Source organism: Orcinus orca, chromosome 14 (genome assembly GCF_937001465.1).
Source record: "Orcinus orca chromosome 14, mOrcOrc1.1, whole genome shotgun sequence".
Lineage (NCBI taxonomy): Eukaryota > Metazoa > Chordata > Mammalia > Artiodactyla > Delphinidae > Orcinus > Orcinus orca.
In genome coordinates this window covers 43,576,158-43,598,195 of record NC_064572.1, presented here as the reverse complement: position 1 = coordinate 43,598,195, position 22,038 = coordinate 43,576,158, and the positions used below count along the sequence as shown (strand labels likewise).

At 54.3% G+C, this 22,038-nt stretch overlaps 1 protein-coding gene and 1 long non-coding RNA gene across 8 annotated transcripts in view; one reads left to right on the top strand and one right to left on the bottom strand.

Annotated features, from left to right (window-relative positions):
• ARHGAP22 (Rho GTPase activating protein 22) overlaps window positions 1–17,190 on the top strand; it is a 237,923-nt gene extending 220,733 nt beyond the window's left edge. For 4 of the 7 annotated variants that reach the window (XM_049697151.1, XM_049697153.1, XM_049697154.1 and 1 more), the window contains 6 exons: window positions 696–903; window positions 6,172–6,304; window positions 7,193–7,266; window positions 7,864–7,985; window positions 9,888–10,785; window positions 16,661–17,190. In XM_049697151.1, the coding sequence (XP_049553108.1) occupies window positions 696–903; window positions 6,172–6,304; window positions 7,193–7,266; window positions 7,864–7,985; window positions 9,888–10,785; window positions 16,661–16,889 (1,664 nt within the window). In that variant the 3' untranslated portion in view covers window positions 16,890–17,190. Of the gene's footprint in view, window positions 1–111; window positions 904–6,171; window positions 6,305–7,192; window positions 7,267–7,863; window positions 7,986–9,887; window positions 10,786–16,660 lie in introns of those variants that run through there. The other 3 variants (XM_004286501.3, XM_049697155.1, XM_049697156.1) reach the window with 3 other exon arrangements.
• Window positions 11,110–22,038, bottom strand: LOC125961059 (uncharacterized). The gene is made up of 3 exons (XR_007471373.1): window positions 21,673–22,038; window positions 16,561–20,184; window positions 11,110–16,004 (listed from the first exon to the last, which is right to left on the bottom strand). It is a non-coding gene; the product is annotated as an uncharacterized LOC125961059 (long non-coding RNA).

The window sequence follows — 22,038 nt, the reverse complement described above, 5'->3', positions numbered from 1 at the left end:
GCCCAGCCGCTCCGCGGCATGTGGGATCCTCCCGGACCGGGGCACGAACCCGTGTCCCCTGCATCGGCAGGCGGACTCTCAACCACTGCGCCACCAGGGAAGCCCTGTGAGGTGGTTTTGATTTGCATTTCACTAATGATCAGTGATGCTGAGTTGTGATTCTGCTTTCTCATCATCTATCGTCTGTCTTTTTGCCTGAGCTGTGTCCCATCTGTTGTCATTGCTGTCCCATGCTCCACGGTATGAGTAGACCATGGCAATCGTGCTCATTCTGCCACTCATGGGCATTAGGTAGTTTCCCATTTGGAGGGATTGCAAGGGAGTGCCACTAAGAACATTCTAGAGTGCGTCTTTCGGTGGACATAGTGTTGGGTTTTTAAATGCAAGCCACTTCCATTTGGAGGTTAGTGTTGCATAAATAAACCAATCAATAAAATGCATAATGCGTGCTCCCTGAGGGCCCTCCCTGAAGGTCCTCAGGCTTGAACAAGCTCCACAGGCCAGGCCCCTGCCCGCTATGCCCTCCTGCCCCGTCCCAGCCGCCTGGTGCCTGCCCTCCCAGTTTCTAACCTGCTCCCTCACCGGGGAGCCACCCTTGGCCCTGACAGCACCCCCTGCCCTCTGTTGTCCCCAGCGCCCTCCCCCACCACCGAGCCGGCTAGCTGAGGGTGTGACCAGCTTCTCTCTGTGCCCAGGGGTCTTTGGGCAGCGCCTGGAGGACACAGTCCACCACGAGCGGAAGTATGGCCCGCGCCTGGCACCCCTGCTGGTGGAGCAGTGTGTGGACTTCATCCGGGAGCGCGGGCTCACCGAGGAGGGCCTCTTCCGCATGCCTGGCCAGGCCAACCTGGTGAGGGACCTGCAGGATTCCTTCGACTGTGGGGAGAAGCCGCTGTTTGACAGGTGAGCTCCCGGGAGGGGTGCAGATAGGGCCACCTGTCCATTCCCCTGCATAGCCTCCTCTCAGGATGCCAGCTGAGAGGCAGGGGTGCAGGATGGAGGATGGGATGGCGTCCTACACTGGCACGTGCCCGGCCAGCCCTGCCAATGGGCGGAGTGCGGGGCACAGAATCACTGCAGCAGCCCTGCATCTCGCTTAGGGGCGGATCCTGCCACCTCCACGTGGGCGGTATCCCCTGTGGATGCCCGCAAGCCCGCCCCGGCGCGAGCAGGGGAAGACCTCTGCTGGGCCAGCCAGGGCTCCAGGCCTTCTGCAGGGTCTGCCTCTTGGCTCTGCTTTCTTGGGATAACTTGCTCCCCAGGCTCCTTTGGTGCCAAGATGGAGGCGTGGCTCCAGCCCCACATTCTCACAGGTTTTGGGGGCGGGGGAGCAAGTCTCCTCCACCTGTCCTGGGCCAGTGCCCATCTTACCTCATCACTGGGGCTTACTGGGTCCTGGGCTCTACCCCGGGATAGTCAGCCTCACTTAAAGCCCAGGGGCTAAGAACGGGGGAGAGGTAGCTGTTTGGGGGCCTCTTCTCTCTGATGGTATCTCCATTATGGGGCAGTTTTTCATAGAAAATTCTTCCTGTATCAAGCCAGCCCTGGCCCCCATGGAGCTTCTGCCCGTTCTTCTCAGATCTGCCTTCACAGACGAGGGCCCCTCTGTTGCAGGATAGGTCCACAGGTTTCTGCTGGCAGCCCTGGCGTTTTCAGATCTTTTCCTCTCGGGGCAGAACACTTCCAGCCCCTCCAGCATCTGCCCAGACCCATCACCACAGCCAGGAGAGTCTGTCAAATCCTTTTTCACATGTGGAGCCTGGGACTGATCACCACTCCCCAGAGGGGGTCTACCCAGGAGGGCACAGGGGTTCCTTCATCTGGAGCCTCGTGAATTTCCATCTGATACTCTGAGCTTGTGGTTCATTATTTATAATCTCAGTGAGCTTGTGGTCCACTCTGAACCTCTGCCAGCCAAGCCTCTTCCATCCTGTGCCTGTGTGGCTGTGGGTTAGGGATGGAGATTGCTTCAAATAATGCTTCTTTGTGGTTCCTGGAAACTTGCTCTTGACATTGAGGTTTTTTAGAGAAGGGACCACGGCCCCAGTTGCCACTGACCCCACACCTTGAGCACTCCCCTGGCTGTGGATGACCACGGCCTCTCCTTTCTCTGCTCCCCCCGTCACTGGGAAGGTGCTGAGGAGCTGAGTGTGATGTGCTGGTGGGAAATCTGACGGAAGTGATGTGATCAGTAGCCAGAGGGACCCTCGGTTCCAGAACCAAGGAGAGGATTCTGGGGACAGGTGTGGGGTTGGGTGTCCTCTGTTTCAACAGGGCAACAATAGGGTGTGAGAGCAGGTGAGTGCACCTGGGAGGGCATGAGGGAGAAGAGAGGAAAGGGGACAACCTGAGAAGCCCCATCTTGGAGGATGGGCTGGAGGTGATCCCAGGAAGAGGAGTAGAAGTGTCCAGAGGGAGAGACAGGAGCCCAGGGAAGGCCTGCCCCACGCTGCTGAGAGGTCAGGAGTCAGGGCTGCAAGGCAGGGGAGTCTGAGGGCCTCTGCCTCTCCAGTGGGTATTTAGCAGGTGGGCCAGAAGGGGAGAGGATCCAGGCTGAGGCCTTCAGGAACCGCAGCTTGCACAGAGCATTTGTGCAGGGGGGGGCAAAGCCGAGGAAGGCACTCCAGGGAGCTGGGTTTGGTCCTGAGGCCCAGGAGGCCAGGCACAGTTTGAGTAGGGCGGCAGCCAGATCTGATTTTGTGTTTGCAGCCATCTCCCAAGTTGGCATCGGGCGGTAAGACAGTATATCTGGATCCCCAGGAGCTACCAAAAGTCCAGGTTCCAGGCCCCGCCCTCCCCACTCCTGTGGAATCAGACACACGAATGAGGAGTGGAAATCTGCATGTATAAAAGTCCCCAGTGACTCTGCTCAGCAACCAGATCTAGGGGCCAGTGGCCAAAGGGGACCCCCACGCCAGGGTGGGGGCAGAAGCAAGGGTGAGTGGCATGACGGGCACAGGGCAGACCCCCCCTTTGCACCTTCCAACCTCAACCTCTCAGCGTCTCTTCCCCCGCCCTCCCTCTCCCTCCCTGACCCCCTGCTTCCATCTGGAGCATCCCACACTAGCCCTGCCCTCAGTGCGTTTACAGACTTTTCTTCAATGGTCATATGCCCATTTTATGGATTAGAACCCAAGGCTGGGAGACCCCATGTAACTCACCCAAGATGCCCAGAGGTGGGCTCTGCCCAGCTGGATCCTGGCCTCTTTCCCAGAGCTCCTTGCCCTCCACCTACATTCCCCCCTCCAGGAAAGTTCCTCTCTTAGCCTGCTCACCCTTCCAGAACCATCCTGTTTCTCCCTCCTGTCATCCGACAGCCTCTCACCTAGGGTCTCCTCTCCCGTACCCACGCTTGCCCGTCCTCAGCCCCCTGAACACCGGGGCTCCACCCACCTTTCCAGGACCCTTCTCCACAGTGTTCCCTGCACTGCCACAGCTGGCCCGGGCTCTGAGTGCCTCTCCCTTCTGGAAGCTTCTCCCGGGGTATCTGACCCCATTCTCTCCCACTTCCTGGTATCTCCTCTGGCCCTGCATTGTGCCCACCCCCAACACAGGCGTCCCAAGGCTCCTCTTCTCCACTTCCTGACGAGATTGTCCCAGGGCTGCTCCCCTCACCCACACGCTGGCAGAGGCCATCCGGGACCGAGCTGGCTTGCTCCATGTGCATAGATACGCTCTGCACCGTGAACTCCGGCCTCCAGTCCTGCACTCGCTCCTCCATAGAGCCCCACCTGGCCTGGAAGCCGCAGTCACCACACCTGTCCCTTCCTGCCACCCTGGTCTCTAGTCCCTGGCCCGTAGCAGGTCTCCCAGCCCCGTCCGTGTTGTTGCCGAGCATCTCGAGGACGGTCTCCCCCATGCCCCACCTTGGTGGCTCTGGTGACTCTCGCAACAACTCTTCTTACATCACTTCGCACCCATCCATTGAGGGAGAGTGCTTGGTAGGTGTGGGGGAGTGGCCGTGAACAGGACAGACAACAGACAAGGCCCTGCCCTCACGTGGCCAGGACAGATGACAAATAAATGCACTCAGGGAACCAGCCCGGGTTCCCATCACCAAGCTCCCCTTGGCCTGGCCCACAGCACAGAGCAGGGCGTGCTCCTGGCTCCCAGAGCAGGCAGCCCGGCCCCCAGGGAGGTAGTGCCTGTTGACTGGGCTGGGATGGGAAAGATGGGCCAGGCTGTCGCGTGGAGAGTGGACTGTAGGGGAGCGAGGTGTAGGGGCCAGGAGACCACAGCTGTGTTCTGGATGGACATTGGTGTCGGTGGGGCTGAGGGGGTCTTTGGGAATGAAGAGATGCAGGGGAATGGCGGCATTACCAGATCCATCCTGCAGAGGGAGAAACTGAGGCTGGGGGTTATCTGCCTCACGGCGGGTTACCTGCTGTGCAACAGCGAGGGCAGAAGCTGATTTGGACCCCAGGGCAAGCTCTTGTCTCCAGCTGTTGCCCTCCTTGCTGGTGCACACTGTGCGCCTGCTCCTGGGAGAGGGAGTGGGACAGGTGACAACACCTGTCCTGAAAGGGCTCACAGGCTGGTGGGCACCCATTGTGCTGTGGGCTGCAAACATTCTCCTTGAGTGCTGGAGCTTGGGGCTGGACTCAGGCAGGTGTGTGTTGAAGGGGAGGGTCTGAGGGGAGTTTAGGGAGAAAGTGACCAGAAGCAGCCTTGGGTCAACTGTGGGGAGTGGGGAGAGAGGGAGGAAGTGAATTTCTAGGGAGGGAGAAAGAAGGTGAGGCGGTCAGGGCTGGGCCAAGCTCGCAGACGCAGAAGCACTGGAACCCGCGGGCAGCCAGGAGCCGCCAGGATGGGGCTTTGGGCAGGGACGCGGAGGCAGGGTGCGGAGGCAGGGTCTGCAGCATGGAGGGGCCACTCTGCGTCTACTTGCCCAGATCAGAAATGCTTCCACCTCCTCCATCGGGGGAGACATAACGGCTGGCCCTTGTCCGAAGGCCAGCAGCTGATCCTCCTGGCTTCCCATCCCTCCCTGCATCCTCCTGGGGCTCCTGCTCACACAGTGGCTGGCAGTGAACTCATGGGGTCCCCAGGTAGGAGAAGGGGCATTGGGCTCAAGGCTGGGTACTCACTGGGGACCTAAGCACCCAGGAAATGGATGGGTCAGCAGAGGAGGTGGCTGAGAGAAGGCACTGAAGGCCGTGGGCGGCAGCATGTCTGGCTGGAGAGGGGAGGTGGGGGCACAAATGGGGGCTGCTCCACTGGCCAGACGGAGAGCCACCAAGAGCCACCAGTCCTGAGGAAGGGAGGGGCTCTGGGTGCGTGAGTTTGAGGTGTATGTAGCCCTGTGGAACCCCAGAATTCCAAATGCCAGGGCGGAAGGGACCCCAGGGCTTGGCTCAGTGATGCCAGCCTTGGACGGCCAGGGCCAGGTGGCACCTTAACGGCACAGCCATGTTCTTTTGGTCCTAGGCCCATCTTTCCTGAGCACTTCCCATGAGGGAAATGCAGGTCCAGCGTTTAAATCCAGGGCCCTAGAAAAGCAGATGAAATACCTGGGGTCTAGCCCAGCCTGAGAGGCAAGCTTGGAGGAGGTGCCAAGACTGCAGTCCAGGACCTGAACCGAGAGTCCAAACAGGCCCAGGGCTGCCGCCCTCCACAGGGCCCACTTCAGCCCGGGCAGCTCCCAGCTATGAGCAGGAGACTGATGGCTGGGAGTGCACATACGGGGCTCTGGGGTGCTGGAAATGGGGCATCCATAGTGTGAATAGAAGCCCAGAAGCCAGGGAAAGAACCTGACCTCTGACCTGCCCAGCCCCTGGTGGCAGGTGCCCAGGGACAGCTGCCCTTTTTCAAGGGGCTCAGCAGCCCTGCGTGGTGGGCACCTTTGACACAGCCCTCCTGCTTCCGTTGGAGGGTGAGCCTGGGCAGAGGAGTAAGCTCAGGCTTGGGTCGAAGGACAGCTGTGCCCCTGGCTGCCTGCCTCCCCGGTGTGGAGCAGCTGCACGTCACCCTCCAGAGTACCCTGGGGCAGGCAGCAGGGCAGTGGAAGGGAGCCCTTCACGCTCACCTGTTCACCAGCCAGTCGTCACAGTGCACGCGCACACACACACGGACGTGAGAGCAGAGGCTGCCCCTGGTGGGGGTGGGCCGGGGTACTGGTCACTCCTGTGGTTCCCTGGCGCCCAGGCCTCACACTTATCCCTCTGCCTGCAGCACAACAGATGTGCACACGGTGGCCTCCCTGCTGAAGCTCTACCTGCGGGAGCTCCCCGAGCCTGTGGTCCCCTTCGCCAGGTATGAGGACTTCCTTAGCTGCGCCCAGCTGCTCACCAAGGACGAGGGGGAGGTTAGTGGCTCATGGGGACCCATCCTGGGGGGGTGGGCCTGCTAGTTGGTGGCGGGTATGTGGAGACAGGACTTTCTGTGACTCTTCGTGGCACACAGATCCTGCCGCCTGCTCTGTGTGTGTCGGGGGTGGTGCCCTGGAGCAGCATGCTCTGTGGGGGACAGGCCTAGACCTCCTAATCTGGGGAGGGCCGGAACATCCCACTGTGTGTGGAGGGCACGCTGGGGCGAGGTGCCTGGAGCATCCCCTCCCTGTGTGCGGCCCTCTGTCTCCTGGAGGGGCAGGTACTTCCTGAAGCAGGCCGTGTCCCAGCCGTGCCCCTGAGCACAGGGAGCTCAGGCTGGGCCACCACCCAGTAGGCACTGCTGCTCCATCACCTGCTCCCACAACCAACTCAGGCTGCCCAGGCCGGCCGTGGGGTTCAGAAACAACCAGACCTTTCATCTGTTTCTATCCCGCCGCCTCCCAAAAGAATTCGAGACTGCTCCCAGGACAGCACCCCCCCCCCCCCCGTAGTGCCCGCCTGCAGCCCTGGTGGGCTCCGGCTGGGGAAGGACTGTTTGCCCTCCCTCTGGCCGTGTGGGAGATGAGGGGTCTTTATCTGGCAAATATCTGTACCTTGATCAGTGAGCTGGCCCTGACATTCCTCTGTGGCCCTGCAGAGGCACATCCCTCACAATGGCTTCTCAAAAGTAAATCTGCTTCCCCCCAGAGGTCACAAGCCAGGGAAGTGGAAGTGGTGGTGCCCTCTGGTCACCTGGGGCCAGGCCCATGGGCTGTGGATGGAGGTCTGGACTCAGATTCTCACCCCCTACTCCCTCTAGTAAGAGAAGGACTGGGGCCTCCTTTCTGGTCTTTGAAATGCTGTTTTTCTCTCTCAATCCCAAGGGAACTCTGGAGTTGGCTAAACAAGTGAGCAGCCTTCCCCTGGTCAATTACAACCTGCTCAGATATATCTGCAAGTAAGTGACTAGGGGTGGGGCTTCCCTCCCCTGTGCTCTGGCTCCCTGCCCTTCAGGGGGGTCGGGGGGCCTGGGTCATGCATCCACTCACATGTCTGTCAAGCCAATGGGGAATATAGAAGAACACAGTCAGTCACTGCACTCATAGAGCTTACAGTCCTGAGCACATCATTCCTGAAGGAAAAGGATACAGCCTTTGTTCCTTCTGCCTCCTCTGTGTGCCTCTCACCATCCCCTCCCCATGGTCTGCCTCCTGACCACGACCTAGGCTTAGGGTGCCAAGCGAGGACATGCAGGGTGGCCTTCACCCAGCCCCGTGTCTGGGGGGATCTGGGCCTTCCTGGGCATCTGGCCCCACTGCAGGTGGGAGAATTATGTGTCCTTCCATGACAGGCCCTTGTCCCAGTGGCCTTTGCTTCTGACGGCCCTCTCAGATCTTAGGGGAAGCTCTGCCTTTTTCCAAGCCTGGCAGGGCAGCTGGCTGTGCTTAGCAGCTGTGGAAATGTGGGTGCAGCTGAGCATGGGGGCCAGGCAGCTCCCAGTAGATCTGGCATCAGGATTTGCTTCTCTGCCAACTGTCTCTTCCTTACATTGCAGGTTTCTGGATGAAGTTCAGTCCCACTCAGATGTCAACAAGATGAGCGTCCAGAACCTGGCAACCGTTTTTGGACCTAATATACTTCGGCCACAGATAGAAGACCCAGTGACCATCATGGAAGGTAATGGTGGGGGCGTGCGTGGTGCTCTGGGCTCACCTTGATCCTGGGCAAGTCCTCAGCATCCTCAACGCCAGGCCGGCAGGAAGGGGGGCTCCATCCCTGGGGATTAGGCAGCAGCCTCTCTGGACCTCCTCACCACCTCCTCCAGCGCCTCCTCCCCCATGGGGTCAGCTCTAAGAGGAAAAGGAGCTTTGCCCTGTGGATGGGGTCATAAGATGCAGTTAGAATGGTGAGAGAGGCTGGGGGGCGGGTGTGGAAAAGGTCAGCGCACTTGCCCTTGAACACACACAGATGTTTTTGCTTTACTAAAGTAATTTTCGATTAAGTAATTGTCACAGGCTTCTTCTGGATGTCAGAGCTTTTGCAAACCCTAGGAATATTCCGTTCTATAATGAAGACTAATAATGATTAAAAAAAATAGCAGCAACAGCAGCTGCTTTTAACATGCCCCGGCCTCTGCTAAGTACTTACTTCTACCACCGTATTTTAATCTTCACAAGCAGCCCGCGCTGTGGTTACTGCCCCCAGTTTACGGATGAGGAGACAGGCCAGGAGAGGCAAGGTGACTCTGTCAGCCCGACTTTTCAAAGGGCACAGGTGCAGGCTGGCATGGAAATGAGAGCCCTGCTTGGAGACCCCATGGAAGACTGTGCTGGCGGGGTGAGTGTGAGAGCCTAGCCGCTCACAGGCAGGAAACCCGCAGCCAGTCCCGGCTAAGCGCAGATGCTGGCGGAGACTCACACAGGACCCACCCGACGCCAGCTGGAGCCCACTGCCCCCGGCGCCAGGCAGGCTGAGGGCAGAGGGGCCATTCCTGTCGAGCGTGACCTAGGGGAGGGGCAGGGTGGGCTGTGGAGCTGTCCCTCGCCGCCCCCAGCCGAGGGCGTGACCATTGGGGTTGATGCTCTCGCTTGGCACGCCCTTGGCCTGACGGGCAGGTCTCCCCAGAGCTCCCGCCTACCAGGTTGTGCAAACGTCTGAGGGCAGATGCTCACCCCACTGACTTGCTGAGCTTCTGCCTCACCTACTTTTCTGGACTAAAGATTGTTTACTTAGTTTTCCCCACGATTCTCAGTTACTTCTAGTGGGAGGGTCCACCCAAGTACTTCACCCTCCTCATCACGCAGAAGCCTCCCCAGTCTCTGGTATTTGGTTGAGGACAAGAGAAGGGAACGAGGCAGCAGGATCGATACCATGGTCCCTCTGCACCGCCTCCCTTTCTCACTGACCCCTCCCCCCACCCCACAGCCTCAGGAACCGAGTCCCCACAGATGCCACAGGCTGCATCTCAGGGGCTGTGGCCTGGAGAAGAGGGATTGTGTGCATGTGTGGGGGGCTGTTCACGTTGGGGGGCAGCCGTGTACATCTGTGTGCACGGGGTTGTGTATGTGTGCCTACACGCACCTGTAAGACATCTCTACTCTGTGTCCCAGAGCCCTGTGCCTCCCAGAGTATGGACGGTCAGGCACGGCCACTGTGGGCAGCATATGGGGCAGCCGAGAGGGCCCTGCCATCCAGGTCCTGGCTTCCAGTCCCAGCCTGCCCTTGGCTCAGCCCGCAGCCTTAACAGGCCTTGTGCCTGCTCGTCCCCCCGCCAGCCGGGTGGAGTGGGTGCGAAGGGACAGTGCTGCTCTGTGCTCCAGGGCCCACACTGGAGGAGGGGGGTTCTTGGGTATGGTCCTTATGTCCCTGCCTGGATTTGGAGGGGGTGGTGGCCGTCCTTTCCTTTGGGGCGGCACGTGGCAAGCTCTCGTTGAGTCCTCACTTGAGGAGTAGCCTGGTTTGGGGCTACTATCAGGGCTGGGCACCCTGGGTTCGAGCTGCAGCTTCCCCGGACTGGTCTGGAGAGCCTGAACTGGAGGTATTCACAGCCAGGCTCTTCTTGTTCCTTCTTCCTGGCAGGCACTTCTCTGGTCCAGCACCTGATGACCGTCCTGATCCGCAGACACAGCCAGCTCTTCACTTCGAGGACCACGGAAGCGCCAGCCTCCCCACGTGGGAGCCCACCATGCACCGTGGGATGGGGCTCCGAGGAGGTCACCAGGGACAGCCAGGCAGAGCCCGGCAGCCCCAGTGCCCCTGGCCTGCCCTCGCACAGGGCCTCTTCTCTGGATGGGGCTGCCGTGGCGGCATTCTCTAGAACCTCTCCCACAGGCCTGGGTAGCCGAAGCAGCCCTGCTGCCACCCCTGGGAAGAAGGTGCAGACTCTGCCCAACTGGAGGTCTTCCTTCCGGCAGTCAGGGTCCCGGTCGGGGAGCCCGAAGGTGGGCACCTCATCCCTGGAGGTGCCCATCATCTCCGGAGGGAACTGGCTCATGAATGGGCTGTCCTCCCTGCGAGGCCACCGCCGGGCCTCATCGGGAGACCGGTTCAAGGACTCAGGCTCCGAGCAGAGACTCTCCACCTATGACAACGTGCCCCTGCCCAGCCCCTTTCCCAGCACGCCCAGCGTGGCCAGCATGCCATGGTCTGGGGCCTCCTCCTGCGAGGCCTCAGCCAGGGGCTCGGTCAGCAGCTGCACAGCGTGCAGGGCCAGTGACTCTTCTGCCTGCAGCTCCCTCCACACTGAGGGGGCCCTGGAGCCCTCCCCTGTCCCCAGCAGCAGCGAGGAGTGCAGATCCCCAGACCTGGACCACGGCCTGGACAGGGTGGGTGCCTGCATCAGCAGCAGTGAGCCCAGTGACCCAGGCAGCCCCACCCAGGACCTCGCCCACCGTACTGAGGCTCTCCAGGGCCTGGTCACGGAGCTCCGGGCAGAGCTGTGCCGGCAGAGGACTGAGTATGAGACAAGTGTGAAAAGGTAAAGGGCTGCAGCTGCTGGGTGAGTGTGAGGTGGGCGCTCCCTGGGCCGGGCAGGGCCCTTGCAGCCAGCCAGCTCACTGGGCACCGGTCCGGGCAGTCAGCCTCTGGCTCTGAAAGAAAGTCTCCTGGAGGCAGGGCTCAGAGCAGCCAGCGCCCAGGAGCCACCTTTCTGGGACAATGCCCACAGGACAGGGCTGGGAGTGGAGGGGTGGGGATCCTATGTCTGCGAAAGCTCAGGAGCTGAGGGGCTGGCATGCTGTCAGAGGCCTTTGATGGAGAGGCTCAGAGTGGTGGTCCCTCTGGGGCTCGCAGTCAGGGAGGAGGCAGGCCCCCAAGGTATGTCCTGTAGCACTGGGACTGGGGCAGGGCACGCGTGCACTGCAGGCCCCAGGCCAGCCTGGTTGACTGCCCATGGTTGGACCTGATGTAGAGTGAGGACTTCTTCTGGATCGAAATCCGATTTTCTCTGAGGAGGGAGCTGGCCTTGTCGAGCCAAGCCCTCCCTTCCGCTGGGTCACAGAGGACACCTCGTGCCACCTTTTTTAAAAATATATAAATTTATTTATTTATTTTTGTCTGTGTTGGGTCTTCGATGCTACCCACAGGCTTTCTCTAGTTGCCGTGAGCAGGGGCTACTCTTCATTGTGGTCCGCAGGCTTCTCATTGTGGTGGCTTCTTTTGTTGCGGAGCACAGGCTCTAGGTGCACAGGCTTCAGTAGTTGTGGCTTCGCCGGCTCTAGAGCGCAGGCCCAGTAGTTGTGGCACATGGGATTAGTTGCTCCGCGGCATGTGGGATCTTCCCAGACCAGGGCTCGAACCCGTGTCCCCTCCATTAGCAGGCGGATTCTTAATCACTGTGCCACCAGGGAAGTCCTTCGTGCCACCCTTTAAGGCTTGCAGGCTTGTTCACTGATGGGCCCTGGTTCCAGCCTCCCTGTGCAGAGGGCATTTTCCAGCTCTGAGGCCGAGTTCCCCAATTAAAATCACCAGCAAAGCCTACCCTGGACAGTGAGCGGTGCTTCCATCAGTATCTCAGACCCCTTAGCTCCTTTTGCCCAAGGCCTTGCACGCATCAGACCTATGAACCCATGTCCCACCCACTAGCAGGGGGCTTCATTGAGTTCTGAGTGCTTCCTCTTTCCATCAGACAGTGGAGGTGGAAGGGATTCATGCTTCTATTTCTGAGCCTGGGATTCCCACAGGGAGCTTGAATGGTAGCATTTGACCCTCTTGTTCTGCTGGCAGCTGTCTCCTGGGCACCTGGGGAGTGTCAGGTGTGTGCAGTCTCTGTGTTCACGGCAGGAAGATGGCAGGAAAGGGGCCGTGAGGGCAGCAGCCCCTCCATGGGGGAAGTCACAGCAGGCAATGTCAGAGCCAGGACTTGAAGGACCGATAGGACTGAGCTGAGCAAGGAGGAGAAAGGACACAGTGTGAGTAAAACTCCGGAGTTTAAAATTGTGGAGAAAACCCACAATGTAAGCACTGGGTTGGAATTTACCAGGCAGAGGTAATAAATACCAGGAGCTCCCTGCAGATTCACCGGAAGGTGATTACTGCTGAAGATGAGCTCAGAGTGTACAGGAAGGGTTACTCGGCAGACACTGTCTGAGGGCAGCCTCAGAGGGGGTCAGAATCAACATCTCACTTTCTCGGCTGTTCGTGGAGCTGACTTGAGCTTCTAGATCTTTCACCTTGGAGGCTGGGGTTCTCAGGGGAAATGCAGTATTGTTGCCTGGCAGGCTATGGGTTCGAGTTCCTGCCCCACTGTGTACTGGCAGAGTGTGGGCAAGCTCTGAAAGCGTGGCGGAGTCGGGGTGGGGCAGGCGGCAAGGCGTTTTGGCAGGAGTGATGCTTTGACTTTATTGCCAGTGAGATGTGAAGCTGCTGGAAGACCTGGAGGACTTGGGTCACTTTGATGAGGTGCACTGACTGCTGTGCTCAGGAGCGCTTGACGAGGCAGACAAAGACCAGTTAGGAGGCCATGGCCATCCAGGTCAGACCTGTGGCTGGCACGGACCTACGGGGCAGCAGACAAGGTGGGAGAAGCAGCCAGATTCTGAATGTGTTTGGGTTTTTCCAGGTGATCAGGTGTGGTGGTGAGAAAAAGAACTGACTTGAGACACACCATTTTTGTTTTGGCCGAGTATCTGGAAGAAGGTGGTCACTGAGCCGGGGAGACTGGGGCTATAGGAGCGTGACTTGGGGAAAGAGGGCAGGAGCTCAGCTGTGGGTCTGTTAGGCTGGAGATACTTATTAAGTTTCTGAGTGGACTTGAGGGAGATAAAGATTGAGGGTTGTCAGCACACTGAGTGCTCTAAGTGCTTCAAGTCTGAGGCTGGACAAGGTCCCTCAAGGAGTGGTGTGGAGGCTGTGCTCAGGAGCACCAAGGGGCAGGGAGGACCTGGCAAAGGAGGGCCCTGGACGGGAGGAGAAGCAGTGAAGGGGGCTCATGGGGGGCCTGCTGCCCCTGCCTTGGGGAGGGTCTTCTGACATTATGCACTGTGCTCTCCAGATGGGAGGATGGGGTGAAGGAAGGCTTTCTCCCTTCTCCATGCTTTTTTTTTTTTAATTGAAGTATAGTTAGTTTACAACATTGTGCTAATCTCTTCTGTACAGCAAAGTGATTCAGTTATACATATATTCTTTTTCATATTATTTTCCATTATGGTTTATCCCAGGATATTGACTATAGTTCCCTGTGCTATACAATAGAACCTCGTTGTCTACCCATCCTATATATATAATAGTTTGCATCTGCTAATCCTGAACTCCGAATCCATCCCTCTCCCCACTGCCACCCCTCCCCCTTGGCAACCACAAGTCCGTTCTCTGTCTATGAGTCTGTTTCATAGATAAGTTCATTTGTGTCATATTTTAGATTCCACATATAAGTGATATCATATGATATTTTTCTTTCTCTGATTTGCTTCACTTAGTATGATAATCTCTAGGTCCATCCATATTGCTGCAAATAGCATGATTTCATTCTTTTTTATGGCTGAGTAATATTCCATTGTATGTATGTACCACATCTTCTTTATTCATTCATCTGTTGATGGACATTTAGGTTGTTTCCATGTCTTGGCTATTGTAAATAGTGCTGCTATGAACATAGGGGTACATGTATCTTTTTGAATTAGAGTTTTGTCTGGCTATATGCCCAGGAGTGGGATTGCTGGATCATATGGCAACTCTATTTTTAGTTTTTTGAGGAACCTCCATACTGTTCTCCATGGTGGCTGCACCAACTTAACATTCCCACCAACAGTGTTAGAGGGTTCCCTTTTCTCCACACCCTCTTCAACATGTTATTTTTAGACTTTTTAGTGATGGCCATTCTGACCAGTGTGAGGTGCTACCTCATTGTACTTTTGATTTGCATTTCTAAGAATTAGTGATGATTATCTTTTCATGTGCCTATTGGCCATCTGTATGTCGTCTTTGGAGAAATGTCTATTTAGGTCTTCTGCCCATTTTTCAACTGGGTTGTTTGCTTTGTTGTTACTGAATTGTATGAGCTGTTTTGGAAATTAAGCCCTTGTCGGTCTCATCATTTGCAAGTATTTTCTCCCATTCCATAGGTTGTCTTTCCGTTTTGTTTGTGGTTCCCTTTGCTGTGCAAAAGCTTATAAGTTTGATTAGGTCGCATTTGTTTATTTTTGCTTTTATTTCTGTTGCCTGGGAGACTGACCTAAGAAAACATTGTCATGACTTATGTCAGAGAACGTTTTGCCTATGTTCTCTTCTAGGAGTTTTATTTATGGTGTCACGTCTTAGGTCTTTAATCCATTTTGAGTTTATTTTTGTGTATAGTGTGAGAGTGTGTTCTAACTTCACTGATTTGCATGAGGCTGTCCAACTTTCCCAACACCACTTGCTAAAGAAACTGTCTTTTCCCCATCGTATATTCTTGCCTCCTCTGTCGAGGGTTATTTGACCATAGGTGTGTGGGTTTACTTCCGGGCTCTTTATTCTGTTCCATTGATTCATATGTCTGTTTTTGTGCCAATACCATGCTATTTTGATTACTCTAGCTTTGTAATATTGCCTTAAGTCTGGGAGTGCTATGCCTCCTGCTTTGTTTTTTTTCCTCAGGATTGCTTTGGCAATTCTGGGCCTTTCACAGTTCCATATAAATTTTAGGATTATTTGTTCTAGTTCTGTGAAAAATGTCATGGGTAATTTGACAGGGATTGCATCAAATCTGTAGATTGCTTTGGGTAGTATGACCATTTTAACAATATTCTTCCAATCCAAGAGCATGGGATATCCTTCCATTTCTTTGAATCACCTTCAATTTCCTTTATTATTAATGTTTTGTAGTTCTCAGCATATAAGTCTTTCACCGCCTTGGTGAGATTTATTCGTAAGGTTTTTTGTTTTGTTTTTTTGGATGCAATTTTAAAGGGGATTGTTTGTTTCATTGTTAGTATAAAGAAATGCAACCAATTTCTATATGTTAATCTTGTATCCTGCTACCTTGCTGAATTCGTTTATCAGTTCTAGTAGTTTTTGTGTGGAGTCTTTAGGGTTTTTTTTTTTTTTTTCTTTTTGCAGTACGCGAGCCTCTCACTGTTGTGGCCTCTCCCGTTGCGGAGCACAGGCTCTGGACACGCAGGCTCAGCGGCCATGGCTCACAGGCCCAGCCGCTCTGCGGCATGTGGGATTTTCCCGGACCGGGGCATGAACCTGTGTCCTCTGCATCGGCAGGCGGACTCTCAACCACTGCGCCACTAGGGAGGCCCTAGGGTTTTCTATATATAGTATCATGTCATCTGCAAATAATAACTTTACCTCCTCTCTACCAATTTGAATACCTTTTATTTCTTTTCCTTGGCTGATTGCTGTGTCTAGGACTTGCAGTACTATATCGAAGTAGTGAAAGTGGGCATCCTTCTCTTCTTCCAGACTTTAGCCCTTCTCCATGCTCTGTGTTCAGTGGTTGAGGGTGAAGGCCCAGGCCTCATCCTGGATGGGGCAGGGAATGGATATTTGCTTCAGGTACACCATGTGCCAGGTGGTATGCTGTGCACACGTGGTCTCCTTGGTCCATCGTAGCTACAGTGCATAGGTGGAAGGCCGTCCCCTGCATTTTCAGGGTGAGACACCAGGGCTCAGTGAAGTTTGAGTCCTGCCCACAGTCATGTGTCTTGTAGTCAGGTCAGTTCCTAGGAGCCAGGCGCAGCAAGTCCCTCATGTCTCACAGGAGTGGGTCGTCTGGTTGAAAAGATAGATGTGTTAACCTCTACAGAGGCCTGAGGTGCAGCTCTGTGGTAGCAAAAAGGAGCACTAATGTGGGTTATATGCTGGGGAGGATCAAGAGAAGCTTCCCAGAGGCTGAGACATTTGGGCTCGGGTGTGAAGGCCGAGAGGGAACGGAAGATGAAGTGACAACCTGAATGGGGTTTCCTGTGAGTTGCTGCTGTCTCTGCCTGAAGCTCAAGGGGTCTCGTAGAAGAGCAAACATGAGGACAGTTTCCTGCTTCCCTCTCGGTGCAGGGCTCAGTCCTATTCTCTGCCAGATGGCAGTCCATCCCTCAGCAGGACAGCTGGCTGGGAGGGGAGGGTAAGTAAGTGGTCTTCGTATTTGAGTGAGGACTCAGGAAGGCCCCTGGCCTCTAGTGCCAAAGGCTGAGGGGGGAGGGTCTCGGGGATGAAGCCCAAGTGGCTTGGGGGAAAGCCCCAGGGTCTTGTGAGGAGATGCAGTCCGTGCGGCCTCACCCAGCACCGGGTCTGAGCCCGCACACATCCTTCCCCTGGTCCCAGGCCTTACCAGCTCCTTCGCCCCATCAAGTGTCTGCTGACAATGGAGTTTTCTTGGCAAACCCAGCAGGCCCAAGTCTAAAATGATGTCTTTCTTCTTGAATTTTAAGACTCGAAGAAGGTAGTGCCGACCTGAGGAAACGAATGTTACAGCTAGAAGAACAACTAGACCAGGAAAAGAAAAAGTACACAATGCTGGAAATAAAGCTGAGGAACTCGGAGCGGGCACGGGAGGACGCAGAGAAGAGGAACCAGCTGCTGCAGAAGGAAATGGAGGAGTTTTTTTCAACCCTGGGAAGCCTGACTGCTGGGGCAAAAGGTGCCAGAGCACCAAAGTAAAGGAGTGGGGAGAGTTCTGTGCTGCTGCTCAGCTTGCCTCGGGAGGAACCAGAGCCTCTGCAGCTTGGCCCTGGGCCTCAGTGGTGCCAGGAGGTCTGGTGCCAGCTGGAGAGAGCAGTCCTGACACCCCCTGTCGGGAGCCCGAGCCCTGCTCTGGAGCTGGATGCTGCTCTGACTGAGTAGGGTATGGCAGGTGTCAGGGGGGACAGTCCCGTAGCTGCCAAAACAGGTGGCACCTGGGATCTGAGTAGCTCACCAGGACCTTTTTGCATTCTTTATTAAATCTGCCCTGAAAGCATGATGCCTGGATGCCTGACTCCTTCATGGGCATGCAAAGTGAGGGTACCAACTGACCTCTCCTGTTTCTCGCAGGGTTGGGAGTCCTCAAGGTGTCCCATGGGTGGAATGGCGTGGGGCCTTCAGAAGTGGGGTGCAAAGGTCCCAGAGGAGCTGTTGCCATGGTCATTGAAGCTGGACTTAGCCACATGTCTGTGCTCTCAGCTCCATCTTCTGTGCTCTGGGCAGGATGGCTTACCTCACTGCTTGCTCCCTCTCTGAGCCACCTGGGCCTCTGCAGCTTGTGTCTGTCCTGGAATTCCTCTCAGGCCTTCCCCTGTAACCTGCTTTCCTTCCCTTGACTCTAGCTCTGCTCCAAAGCCAGAGCCTGTGAGTCAGAGCTCAGCAAGGGTGCTGCACTCCCTGCTTCTGCACCCCGGGAGTGTGCAGGGTGACAAGGTGTGCCTCTAAAGGAAAGGTGAGCCAAGGTGATAGGTAGTGCCTGTTCTCTGTCCTCCAGGTACAGACGCCTCAGACAGTGCCCATCTCCCTTGCAAATTCCCCTCGAGCTGGTGCTAACCCCTCTCCCTTCCCTGCCTGTTTACCTTCGTCCTCCAGTTCATCCTCAGACTTCAAGGCTCCACGGGGGTAAATCCTTCAAGAAAACCTTTCCGTGGCTGCTGCCACACACAGCCCAGGCCTGGGCCAGAGCTCCACAGGATGGGCCTTCAGGGGCACCAAAGAAGCCACCTCTAAGCAGAGAGGACTGGCCTCTGGGGCACAGGCAGTGCTAGCACCAGCATCACTTGCTCCTGCTCACGGTGTCCTTACCTATCACCCCTCACTACCCCCAGCCGTAAACTGCAGTGGTTTTGAGCAGAGTGGGGTCAACAGAGTGCCCCAATTTCCGACTATCGTCTCTGGAGAAGTCATTCAGGCCCAACCACCCACCTACCTCGAGTCAGGTATAAACTATCATGTGATAGCAATCCTCTAAATGCCAGGGTCTCAGTGCTCCCAGAAGTGCTGGCTCTGCACTCTAAGGTGCAAGCCTACAGGCCCAGGCCAACTAGTAACTCTAACAGTGGTGAGGCAGGCCAATGACTGGTCTGCTGCTGGGTCACTTTTGGCCTCACCAGCCAAGAGGACAAGTGGCTGCCGAGGGCCTTCAGCAGCATCAGCAGTCCGAGTTCTCTTGCAGAGCTCTGAGGGGTGGGACGAGTGGAGAGCACTACCTGCATCTGCTCCCAGGACCAGTGCCATCACAGCACTGGATGCTGGGTGACTAGCTTTCCCAGAAGGTGAAATATTGCCTTCCTCTGTTCAAGGAGAAAGAAAATAATACGAAGTGACTGATTCCTCACAACAACTCAGTAACAAAGGAATTAGCTGCATGCTCCCCATTCAGAGGAGAAACTGAGGCTAGGAGGAGATTGGTGGGAACCCCAGTGTATTTTATGGTCCTGAGTTCCCTCACCACAGCCCTGAAATTCTGCCGACTTTGACCTAGAGAGAAAATGCTGCCAGGCTATCAAAAGAGCAGAAAAGACCAAAGGGGTTTCACATGATGAAAGGGAGGCTGTCTTCTCTTAGCCATTAATAGTGGCAAAGCTCAGCTTCTGGCCAAGTCCTTGCCCCAAACCAGCTCATGAGCCGCATCTGCCACCTGCTGGCAAAACTAAGACCTGCAAATGTGATTTTTCTCTGAAAGTTAGTTGGCAATGAACGTCTACTGACATTCTGCCCTCCAATTTCCATTTAACAGCACCCTCCATTCTATCTGTAAAATGTACTGACTTCTGCCTGTAAAGCACGCTGAGCACTGAGACTGGGGGGCTCTGGCCCAGTACCCTGTACTCATCTGCTTCATTCTCCCCAGTTGAGTTGCATTTACAGAACCTGTCCCCAAACCTGTGGATTCAAGTTGTACCTATTGTAATGACATCATTTAATATTTGGTAAGCCGATGCAACTAGAGATTATCATGCTAAGTGAAGTAAGTCAGAAAGAGAAAGACAAATGTATGATATCACATATGGAATCTAAAATATGACACAAATGAACCTGTCTATGAAACAGAAACAGAATCACAGACATAGAGAACAGAGTGGTGGTTGCTGAGGGGGAGGGGGTTGGGGGAGGGATGGAGTGGGAGTTTGGGATTAGCAGATGCAAACTATTACATACAGAATGGATAAACAACAAGGTCCTACTGTCTAGCACAGGGAATTATATTCAATATCCTATGATAAACCATAATGGGAAAGAATATAAAAAAAGAATGTGTATGTGTGTGTGTGTGTGTGTGTATATATATATATATATACACACACACAACTGACTTTGCTGTACAGCAGTAATTAAAATAACATTGTACTTCAATTAAAAAAATACATTTGAGAATCTGATGAAGCCTATGGACCCTCTGAAGAAAAATAACCACATATACTAAAAATTCAGCTTTCAGAGACCTCTTGAAGCCTGTCACTAAATTCTGTAATCAGAGTTTAGAAATTAAGGGGTTAATAACAATAAATCCTTAAATTTTAAAATAATAAGTAAACCAATGAATTATAAATGTGAAAAGACAGGGAATCAATTTTTTGAAAACCTACATGAATGCTCTCAGTAAAGGCAACTTACTAAAAATTGTCAAATTATGGATGAATCAACCATGCAACAGTGGAAAATTGAAAATCTAGGATTCTGCTCCCAAATTACTTCAAAAGTGTTTTAAAATTTGTGTTCGACTCTAAAGAAAAACTGGAAATTTTAAGTCTCATACTGAAAAAAAGGGAGTTGGCTTATTTTAAAAGACTGGCAAATGTCCCTTTTTTAAGAAGTTAGAATACAGTTTTAGGGATGTGTGTGTATGAAAGAGAGGCAGAGACAGAAAAACAGAGGGAGAGATATTCTTTGTTTTACCTGGCTGGTGGAATAACAGACCAGGCATGAACTGTGTTCACTCCACACAGTAAACGGGCTTCAGAATGGAGTCCACATAACCAGGCTCCGTGATCTGTGGGCAATAAATGGTGTCAGTAACAATATCCCCCTCCTTTTGATGCAGGGCCCCAGCCCCCTGGAGAGTTCTCCCAGTATCCTACATAGTTCCATCACAAAGGGACAGCAAGACGTGGCAGCAGCGGTGGTGGAGTAACTGTCATATCTACTTAGCTGGGAGCTGTCTCACATGAGACACTGTCCCTTTGTGACAGAACTGAGACTGAAGGACAGGAAGGGGCAGTCATGCAACCAGACAGCCGCAGACAGAAGGAGAAGAGCTATAAAAGTTACATGAGTGCCAGCATCCTTGCTGGCATGGTGGGAGATGGACAGGGCTAGAATCAGGCAGGGGCCAGACCGTGTAGGGCCCTGTCTCCCATGGTAGAGCTATTTTTATTTGAAGGGATATAGGAAGGCATTCAAGTGCTTTAAATAAACAGACATGAATTGGCTTGCATTCAACAAGACTCCTTTGGCCCCTGGTGGACAGTGGATGAATTTGGGGGCAGGAGGGAGTAGCAGCAGGGAATTTAGTCAGGGAACTACTGGTGTGGTCCAGGCCAAGTGGAGTAGTGTTGACAGGCCAGAAGCTAGACAGTAATGGACTGAAGACTGAATGAGAGGTGAAGGGAAGACACTGTGCCCAGACCAGTCTTTCCAGAAGTGCCGATGTGAATGGGAGCAGAGAAATAGGGTGGTAAAGTGGAGGGGGCAAGGGAGAGCTTTTAAAGAAGGGGATTACTAGAGCATGCTTGTATGCTGCCAAGAATGATCCAGCAGAGAGGGAGAGACTGGTGAGGAAGAAAAGAAGGCAATAATGAGGAGAGGCAAGTCTGAAAAAAGATAAGGAAAGTGGAGGGGTTGGCTTCGGAGAGAGGAGATAGGAAGATGGAGGACGGGGACACAGTTGAGGTAGGTTTATGGAAATGCATACCGAACTCTTTGAGAAGTCCTGAAAAATGATGAACATGCTTACGTTTAGTTAGCAGCCCCAAATTTATTTGAACACAAAACGCTTTATTCACATATGATTTCTCAGGCAGTAGAACACAGTGGTTAGAGTGAAAACGGAGGCAGACTACCCAGATTCAAATCCTAGCCCCACTGCATTGTTGGCTGTGTAGCCCTGAGCAAGTTACTCAGCATCTCTGTGCCTCAGTTTGATCATATAATAGGAGGGGAGAGTAACAGTTCTTACCTCATAAAGTTGTTGTAAAAACTGTGAGCTCATACAGTCAAAGCACTTAAGTGCCTGGCATAGAGTAAGCTCTCCAAGAATATTGCTACTAATTCAATACAGAACTAGTGTTCAGTGCAACAAACTTGGGGCATCACTGCTAGGTATTGAGTCCTTGAAGGGTTTTAGGGAGGGCGGGGGCATGATAACCACTTTGGCAGCATGGTCTGTCCCTCCTCCACTTCCTCCTCCCTTTCTGGGCTCCATCAGCAGTCTCCTGGTACCTTCCCAGTTCCCTTCTTAACACCCTGGAGCATGACCTACCTCATTCTTTGCTGCACGCTGTCTCCCATTTGTCGCTGCTCCCGGTGGAGGATTTGGTATTTAGTTCTCCAAGGCAGCTGGTAACAAATGGACGGGCCATATCAGAATCATCTTGGGAAGCTTGTAGAAAAACCATCCCCCTCATAGTTCTATTTCTATATCAGAATCACCTTCTCCCTCTAAACCCTTCTGAGAAAACAGAGCCATAAAGAGTTTAGGCAACTTGCTGTAGGTGAGGCAACTAGTGTGAAGCCAGGATTCTACTTTAGGTATCTGGTGTCAGAGCACATGCTCACATTACTACAGTAATTTCATAGTGCTGTATGCAGTTTCCTTATGCCAGATTCTGAAGGCAGTGAATACTGG